The sequence below is a fragment of the Podarcis raffonei genome, chromosome 7 (assembly GCF_027172205.1).
Source record: "Podarcis raffonei isolate rPodRaf1 chromosome 7, rPodRaf1.pri, whole genome shotgun sequence".
NCBI lineage: Eukaryota > Metazoa > Chordata > Lepidosauria > Squamata > Lacertidae > Podarcis > Podarcis raffonei.
The window spans coordinates 87,784,437-87,793,353 of NC_070608.1; the positions used below are offsets into that span (position 1 = coordinate 87,784,437).

An 8,917-nucleotide genomic window follows, 5' to 3' on the forward strand; every position below is an offset into this window, starting at 1 on the left:
AAAATTAGGGTGTGCATTAGATTCGATGGCACATTTACATCCTCCAGCAAAAAAAATTTGGTTTCAAGGTTTTGAAAATTGAGGTGCGCATTAGATTTAATGGAGCATTAAGAAGGCAAAGGGACCCCTGACCATTAGGTCCAGTCACGGACAACTCTGGGGTTGCGGCGCTCATCTCGCATTACTGGCCAAGGGAGCCGGCATACAGCTTCTGGGTCATGTGGCCAGCATGACTAAGCCGCTTCTGGCGAACCAGAGCAGAGCACGGAAATGCTGTTTACCGTCCCGCCGGACCAATACCTATTTATCTACTTGCACTTTGACGTGCTTTCGAACTGCTAGGTTGGCAGGAGCAGGGACTGAGCAACGGGAGCTCACCCCATCACAGGGATTCGAACCGCTGACCTTCTGATCGGCAAGCCCTAGGCTCTGTGGTTTAACCCACAGCGCCACCCGCGCTACATTTGAGTAAATATGATCTTATTTGGAGTTAAGGGAAGTACAGCTGTTTTTCCCTCCAAATGTGTAAGTTCACAAAGTGTCTAACTTAAATCTCTCACCATAAAGTATTGGTAATATACATGACATTACTGGAAAAAAATATTTGTTTACACCTGTCCCATATTAGCAAGCAAATATTTACTATGGAACCCATAGTAAATACTGTAAGCCAATCTTCTCTGAGGTCTCCTCGACTAGCCTATTCAATTCAGATATTCTCAATTGCTTATATTTCATTGTTTTTGTGTCTATTTCCATTAGATCAGGCATGCCCAAAGTCTATTTTGGGGGCCTAATCCAGCCCATTGGTCGGTTTAATCCAGCCCCTGTGGCAGTTTATTTCCTGGGGTAAAATCCTAAAAAACCTCAACAACTTCAACCCTAAATAAAGGTCAACGGCCCTTCACTTCATCAAATCTGGCCCTCTTTAAAAAAAGTTTGGACACCACTGCATAGTCACTATGCTACTTTCTTCAAGCAGTAAGTTAGATAATACTGTTTAAAAATAAAGCCATAGGAGGCTTTCTTCTACTCAAGATCCTTTGTCCACTGGAGATGTAAATACAGTGGTACCTTGGTTTACGATCTTCATCTGTTCCTGAAGTCCATTCTTAAACCAAACTGGTTCTTAAACCAAGGCACGCTTTCCCTAATGAGGCCTCCCGCTGCCGGTGCCCTTCCACCATTTGGCTTCCGTTCGTAGACTGAGGTAAAGTTCACAAACTGGAACACTACTTCCGGTTTTGCAGAGTTCTTAAACCGTATAGTTCGTAAATAGGACTGTTTGTAAACTGAGGTACCACTGTAACTGAATATGGGAATGTGTGCTAAGCATATGCTTATTTCAACTGTGTTAAATAAAACAGTCCCCTAAGGAAAACATAGGCTACCATAATCAAAATAGTAAAACATTTGTTGAAATAACTTTCTCTGGAAGAGGAACCCGAAGTTGCATTCGGAAGAGGCAGGCTTGCCCAGTGGAACAGATCAGTTCTTTTGCTCTTTGCCTGGCTAGTGAAACTACCTTCTCCCAAACATCAGATAAGTACTGTGCCCCCACCTTGAAACTGCACACAGAAACTGTTCTGGAAGAGTTGTGTGATTAAGCTTTCTCTATTATCTCTACATGAAGGTGCTCAATTCTATTCCATGTCAAATTCAAAGTTGTCTTTGTGTTTCAGCATTTTAAATAGTTTCCTCTGCAACAAGCAAACAATAAGAGATCACACAAACACACAACCCTGTAAACTAAATTTTAATTTTATTTCAAACTAGACATTTTTGCTGCATTGAATTGATACTAGTTGAACCTGAGTGTATAACAATCCAGATACAATCCCATCCAATCACTGAGCTATCAAAATGTTATCAAAATCATGAGCTAGAATAAATGCCGCAGCACCACAGATAAACACAGAGAGAAAAAGCAAAACAAATGGTAATAAAAAACCCTATGTAACCATAGCTCTCATTTAGAGCTGTTACCCCACCACACCTGTTCCAGACATTGGCACAGAAGGTGCATGAGAGGTAGAGTGATCAACCCAGTTTGTGAAGTTTATCAGTAATACTGAAGATAAAACAAAGCAAGAGGCGCACAGTACATTTCTGAACATCTGTACTGGTAGCAAATTATATATATATATATATATATATATATATATATATATATATATATATGCAAAGTACATGTTACAGGCAGAAATATTAGGGTGTGGGGAATTTCAGCTGTGTGGTAGCAGAAATGCGAATGTTGTCAGAAGCTACCTGAACACTTTAGTGTTGGATGAGGTGGATTATAGTTGCTTCAATAAGGAAATGGTGATGCATTGCATAGTGTTCCCAATTACCAGCAGCTGAATTCAGCAGAATACAGATTATCAGAACATCACCTGGAAAAGTTAAGCATGTGTGTTTACATGGCTGGAACCTCTGGCTGTATATTGAGGCAGGTCTACACATTCAGATTCAATACTGAAAGCGAGAATGAGTCCTGTTTGGAAAACATCCAGAGAAATATAACAGGAAACTGTGCTCCATTTATTTTGGAGGGTTTTTACAAAACATTCACAACTCATCACAAACTATCTGGTAGCAATGGACTCTTTCAGGAGCAGACAAACACAGAAGGGCATTAACTTGCAAAAGGCACTTGTCATTTGTAATCACTGGGTTGAAGCAGAACCTCTGCCAAGAACATCAAAAGCAAAACACTTCCCTGTGCAGAATAAATAGCTGTTCATACTACACTCTTCCAGATTAGTAACAATGAAAGTGTTAGTTAAAAAAGAAAAGAAAGATACAGAGCTTCCCTTTCCACAAGTGTAGAAGTGGGAGCCTGGGAGACTGCTTTTGCTCATTAAGAAATAATAATTCATTCTTTCCTTTTGAGGACTCATGAATCTAGACACTAGGTAGACAATACAGTGGGAAGGAGTAGAGGAGTGATATATTGTCCAGTTTCCTGTTTGATATCAGGAGTGGCAGATCCTACAGAGCTGTAACCAAAAAAAGGAAGCATAATTTTTAACCTCTTGTGGGATGAAACCAGCTATATACAGAATACATACAACTCTTCTCTTTTCCACCAATGCCTATTCAAAATGACAGGAAAGTGGGCTTTTAGATAACAATTTGCTTCCTCAAACTATGCTTGCTGGTTAATGACAAGATTAGCATACTAGCATACTAGGTTTAAGCTGCAGCTCAGCCCAAACAACAAATGCTTTTTCTGAGCCCAGGGAGAAGTATGAAACAATAGCTATTAAGCCATTCACAAGGGAGGTGTAAAGTACTTGTGCATTCTATTATACTTTTTTCAAGGTAAAATATATAAGCAGCAAATTCTTTCCATATAAATGACTTCTCTAAAGATACACAGAGGCAAGGAAGCTATTTGATTCCATAATAAAAGTAAACAGCGAAGCTAATCAGCAAAACAGAAAGGAAAAAAAAGGTGGTTAGATGAAGACCAAATAGGAGGACAGAGAGCAAAGCATTAACCATAATAGAGGAGGAGATCACAAAGAGTCTAGTGATGTTACTACTGTGCTTCATGACCACAGACATTATCAAGCCATTCAAGGCTTGACTCACAATAATTAACAGAACCCAAAATGAGAAACCCTCCAGGAACCCAGCCCCTGAGCTGCTTGACAGATGGATTATTATGTTCAGCAAAACACCAAAAAAGTAGAGAAATGCATTTTGGAGGTTAAGAGGCAGATCCTGGGTCTTCAAGACAACTTCAGTGTAGACTGCTGAAAGGCCAGAGATCAGGCAATATAGAAAGATCAGCACTAAGCCAATGGGGGTGATGTGCAACTGCATGTCAGAAGCAGGCATGTGCTGTGGGTCCTGCAGGCCTCCATATGTATAAAAGGCTCCAGCAGCAATCAACAAGAAAAGAGCTAGCCACTTGCGGGCAGTCAGTCTTTGGTGCAAGAACATGCTGAATAGGAGGGCGGTGCTTCCAATTTTCAAGTTGCTGAGCACTTGGAAGGTACTAGGGTCCATGAACAGCTGCAAATGAACTACTAAGTTGTTGTTGGCTGCATAGAGCAATGCCGAAAGAGCAAAGGGAGCAGCATGATGCCATGACACAGACAGCTTTTGTTGTCCGCAGCCCCAGATCATCAGGAAGACTAGTGAGAGCATCAACTTGGTTAACTCAATCAAAACCACCACAGAGGAGGCACTGAATGGGATCCGGCCATTTTCTTTACAGAGAGTCAGGAGTGGTGCATGGGAGCCATAGATAAAAACAGACAAGATCAGCATCAGCCCCCACCAGATTTTCCCAAGAACGACAGCAGCAGCTGGGCTGACCCGGCTATCACCAGTCCAAGCGTTGTCAAATAGCATTTCTCTGAAGTGTGGAGGCAAGGGAAACATCAACCTCTAACTTTTATAGGAGGAGGAAAATGAAGTTAATATAGGCTTTTTTTTTTAAAAAATGTCATACTCATGGAAAGGCAGAAGTATCCAATGAATCAGAGCAATATGACACATTTGTGATGAGATTCACATGTCAGTATAATATGCATGCATGATTAAGAAAAGGTTTGGACAATGTGAACCACTCAAGCCACATTTTCTGGGTACATGAAAGGACATGGGGTGGGTTCCAGTTTAAAGCTGGCAGGCATGATGACCCAGCAGTTGCTCTGTGTTCCATCAGAATGAGAATCCCATCACGTGAGAAATGCAGCTGTCCGAGTTGATAGTCAGAAACCATCTAATCCCTGGATGGCTGAAGCAGCCACCAAGACTTTTCATGATTGAATGTCTGAGAATACTTACAATCAGACCTGCTGAAATTTCATCTCATCCAATATAAAAACACTTCCGATTGATATGACTGGTGAAAGGGGAGCAGAAGGAGTCATTTCTGACCTAAATTGAGTTTACATTGTTTAGAAAGCCTAATATAAGAGGGGTTTTCTGGAGTGTATTGCAGACTATATTCTAGTCTGGTCCTTTCCTGAATGAACTGAAATAGTCTTTGACTGTCTTTTCCACATCAGGAACTGCATAGGTTTGAGCAGCATACACACCAGTACAAGTCCCCACTAAAAATCCAAGGACTGCTGACGATCTGAGTTTGGCTACAACATAGCCAGCAAGAAACCCTTTGAGAAATGGGGATGCCAGCAAAGAGACTTCCTGTAAAAAACAAAAAACATAAACATAAATGGACAATTGAAACAGCCATCTGAACACAACTAAAATGCAGACTGGGATGTGTTCTCATGGTTCATCCATTTTTCCTAATATGCTGGATTACAATTCAAGGCTGATGTAGTATTTATAATCAAAGGAGCAAGCACAGTATCAGTATTTTCCAGATGTAACACACTGAAAATAAACTACAGTCCCGTACAGGTATAATTACCATATTTTTCGCCCTATAGGGCGCACCGGCCCACAGGGCGCACTTTTTTGAGGGGGAAATAAAGGGGGGAATTATTTCCCCCCCCCTCCGAGCTTGCGGGGCTGGGGGTGGGGGAAGCCCGAGGTTCCCTCAACCCCAGCCCCCAGAATGGGTCCAGGAGCAACGGCGAGGTTGCATTCAACCTCGCCATCGCTCCCAGAGTTTGCGGGGCTGGGGGTGGGGAAAGCCCGAGCTTCCCCCGACCCCAGAACGGGTCCGAGAACGATGCTGAGGTTGCGCTCAACCTCGCCATCGCTCCCGGAGCTTGCTGCTATCCGAAGCCCGGGGAGCGCAGCGCTGTAGCCTGGAGAGCCTGCATTCACCCCATAGGACGCACACACATTTCCCCTTCATTTTTGGAGAGGAAAAAGTGCGTCCTATAGGGCGAAAAATACGGTACATTGTACTCTAATAAGTTACTGCAGGCATAGGCAAATTCCAGCCCTCCAGATGTTTGGGACTACAATTTCCATAATCCCTGATAATTGGTCCTGTTAGCTAGCGATGATGGGAATTGTAGTCCCAAACATATGGAGAGCTGGAGTTTGCCTATGCCTGAGTTACTGGGCCAGACATATCAAACACATTATTAATGACTTTTGAGATACAAATACAGTGACAACAGACTTGTAGAAATCAGTATTAAACACCCCCACTTTTACCTGTCCTACTCCAGCCTGTACCTCATTTTCGACTCTTCGTTTCAAGCTTTCCAATTGATCCTTCAAAAAAGCAAGATCTTTCAGCTTTGGCAGAGAGTCCTATACATTGGAAACATAAATGACATATTCCAAACTGCATGCACACATGCATTTTAGTATCTTTGTTATAGAAAGCAAATATCTAAGAGGAAAGGCACAGTCTAGAAATTCTAATGGTATGTCTAATATCTAAGACCAGTATTCTGTTTCTGGCTATCACTGCCACCACATCAGAGGGGGCACTTTAGGTAGTTTTTACTCTCCAACTTCTATCCCAGGTGCTTCTATCCGCAATGAGTTCTATACAATAGTATAAAGCAATTTAGTATGATGCTGTTTTGGGTGTGGGAAATGGACTTGATCAGTGGATTAATTTTCACATATTAACTTGTGTTATAAATCAATGAAAAAAATCATCTGTCTAGTCTTTTTATACTTTGCTGCCATGAACAATTATAGGCTGCATATGGATAGCTCACTATTTTAGTCCGGATAGGTTAACAAAAGACATGCATTTTGATTTCATTTTTATACAGCTAGAATTTTCTGGATTAAAAAATATATATTGGGGGGTAAGTTATTTTAGTTCCTTCCCAAAACTGGGAAGGAAATGTCAACATTTATTTATTTATTTTATTTATTCATTCCATTTATACTCCACCCTTCCTCCCGACAGAACCCACTTCAAGTTCCGTCTTATACAAGCAAGTGCCCATGTTCACACAAGCAGTTTCGTGTTTTCGTTTTCCCTCACTTGATACGTCTCTGTCCTACAAACTAGGCCTAAGAGGCTGTTTAAAAAAGCAAGAAAGTTCCAAAGAGGCCGTTTACAAAAAAAGAAGCCAAAGATCATCAAGAAAGCTACAATCCCACCCCCCAAAAAACCCTCCACACAACTATCAGGAAAACATGGGTAAGCAGAAGCTAAAAGTGCGGGTGTTAAAGAAGAGCATCCAGCTTATGCCCAGCTGGCAAAAGGGGAGCTAGCAGGGCTTCCAGAAAGAGGCCGCATCCTAAGGAGTTCTGGCTTCCGCCCCGAAGCTGCCCCGCTTCCCCTCAGGCACGACGACTCCCGAGTAAACGTGGCCGCAAAGCTTCCCCCTCGCCCCCCCCCCACTTGCAGGCCCCGCCAGACCCGAGAGGCCGAGGAGGCCGCCAGCGCCTTCCTCCCGCCACCCCGAGAGGACGAGTCCGGTACCTTGTCGTCCGCCATCTTCCTCGCGGCTCCGCCCTCCGCAGGCGCCGCCCTGCTTTCCGGACCGGCCTTCGCCGCTTCCCCCGGCTCCTCTCGCCAAGGAGCCCCTGCGAGGGGGGCTCTGAGGGCTGCTCCCCCGCCCCCAGTAGAAAGGTAGAGGAGGAAGGGCCACTTAGTCCAGCCCCCTGCTAGGCAGGACTCAAGGGAAAGGAAGTGAGGCTGGGGACGGGGATTCACACGTTATACGTTACACGTGTCGCCCGGCGCCTCCATTGCCAGCCTTTAGGCGCCAGGCGGAAACGCTTCTCCTCAGCCAGGTTCACATTCCATGGCTTTTTATGTGTGTTTGTTTTGTTACGAATTTTGCATTCTCGTTCTCCCCCTGTTGTGAACCGGCTCTTCGGAGGCAGGGCGGATAACAGATTTAAGAAGTCATAATAACAACCATTTCCACATGAAGCAACGTCTAAGGAAGAAGAAGAAGAACTGCTTCGATTTCTGCGGCTTCCCAAGGCTGATCCGGAAGATCCCTATCCAGCCATCGAGGTGGTTTACTCTACAGATTCTTGTGTCTATGGCTTCAGTATAGCTGCCTACCGACGGCGTTCTCCTGCCGCAGCGTCGCCACGTGCTCCTGACGTCAGTTTTGCGTCGCCCTCGCCGAGCGGGGCGCTCGTTAAGTTTTGTTTTTCGGCTCAGAAATAGGCGCGGGACGAAGCGGCAGCAGGAGCCGCCATCTTGGTTGTCGCGACCCCTTAAAGGTCCCAGGGTCCTTGAGGGCCCCCTTGTCCTCCTCTCACATGGTCTGAGCTGCTGCCTCTGTGACTGAGGGGGATGCGGGGCTTGGGGTTTAAAAAAGTAATAAATCAGTAAATAAATAGGAAACTAAACATCAGGTAGCAGCCTAGCGGCAGTGGCATCGTAGCTGGAAGAGCTATTGCTGCCACAGCATAACACACAGACATACAGACAAACAAACCACGAAATGACCAGTCTTGTGGCACCACAGAGACTAAAGGATGGACCATGAGATAATTTATTACGGTCAAAGACCAGCTCACGTAACATAACACAATAAAAACAGCGTTCATAAAGATAAAATATACAATCGGAGCAGATTGCGGCATTAGCTCATGAGTTAAAATTGAGATATATACATACACCCATACAACTGAGATTTGGGCTACCATAAAAAATGGACCCTAAGGCGCCCCAAAGGGCGACTTCAGCATTTCCCTAATGAGCTATTTTATTCTAGAGGATGACCTGTGCCTACAAATCTGGGCGCAGAATCTGGCTACCAGCCAGGACCATGACTTAAGCTATACAATTTCAAGCCTATTGGCAAGGCAACTATGGCAATGGCTCGCCTCTCCAAAAGAGTATGGGAGAATGTGATGCTATTGACTGATACCAAGAGGAAGGTCTACCAGGCTTGTGTTTTTCAGGCTTGTGTTTTGAGCACGCTGCTTTATGGAAGTGAGATGTGGGCAACTTGCACCCACCAGGAGAGACTCCTCAATGCCTGTGTCAGGCAGATTTTGGGATTCACATGGCAGGACAGATAAGTACTTATTCTCCCAAGCC

General features: G+C 44.1%; 2 protein-coding genes across 5 annotated transcripts; both read right to left on the bottom strand.

Moving 5' to 3' along the window:
• Window positions 1–2,388: 2,388 nt before the first annotated feature.
• Window positions 2,389–4,402, bottom strand: LOC128418054 (probable UDP-sugar transporter protein SLC35A4). The gene has a single exon (XM_053397451.1). The coding sequence runs from the start codon at window positions 4,393–4,395 to the stop codon at window positions 3,394–3,396; it is 1,002 nt and encodes a 333-aa protein (XP_053253426.1). The 5' UTR covers window positions 4,396–4,402; the 3' UTR covers window positions 2,389–3,393.
• A 109-nt stretch (window positions 4,403–4,511) lies between these two features.
• On the bottom strand, window positions 4,512–7,494 carry LOC128418055 (SLC35A4 upstream open reading frame protein-like). Of its 4 annotated transcripts, none has more exons than XM_053397456.1 (3): window positions 7,334–7,494; window positions 6,118–6,156; window positions 4,512–5,166 (listed from the first exon to the last, which is right to left on the bottom strand). In XM_053397456.1, exons 1-3 carry the CDS (start codon window positions 7,346–7,348, stop codon window positions 4,969–4,971), a joined length of 252 nt encoding a protein of 83 aa, XP_053253431.1. In that variant the 5' UTR covers window positions 7,349–7,494; the 3' UTR covers window positions 4,512–4,968. The 4 variants fall into 4 exon arrangements, with proteins under 4 accessions (XP_053253431.1, XP_053253430.1, XP_053253429.1 ...); XM_053397455.1 differs by having other exon boundaries at window positions 6,097–6,156; XM_053397454.1 differs by having other exon boundaries at window positions 6,118–6,195.
• Window positions 7,495–8,917: the final 1,423 nt, after the last annotated feature.

Excerpts from the sequence above, each read along its gene's own strand:
- LOC128418055 (XM_053397452.1), bottom strand. Across the intron at positions 5,167-6,096 it reads TACAGGCTGGAGTAGGACAG|GAAGTCTCTTTGCTGGCATC; the intron begins GTAAAAGTGGGG and ends TGTTTTTTACAG.
- LOC128418054 (XM_053397451.1), bottom strand. The coding sequence starts at position 4,395 with ATGTTTCCCTTGCCTCCACACTTCAGAGAAATGCTATTTGACAACGCT.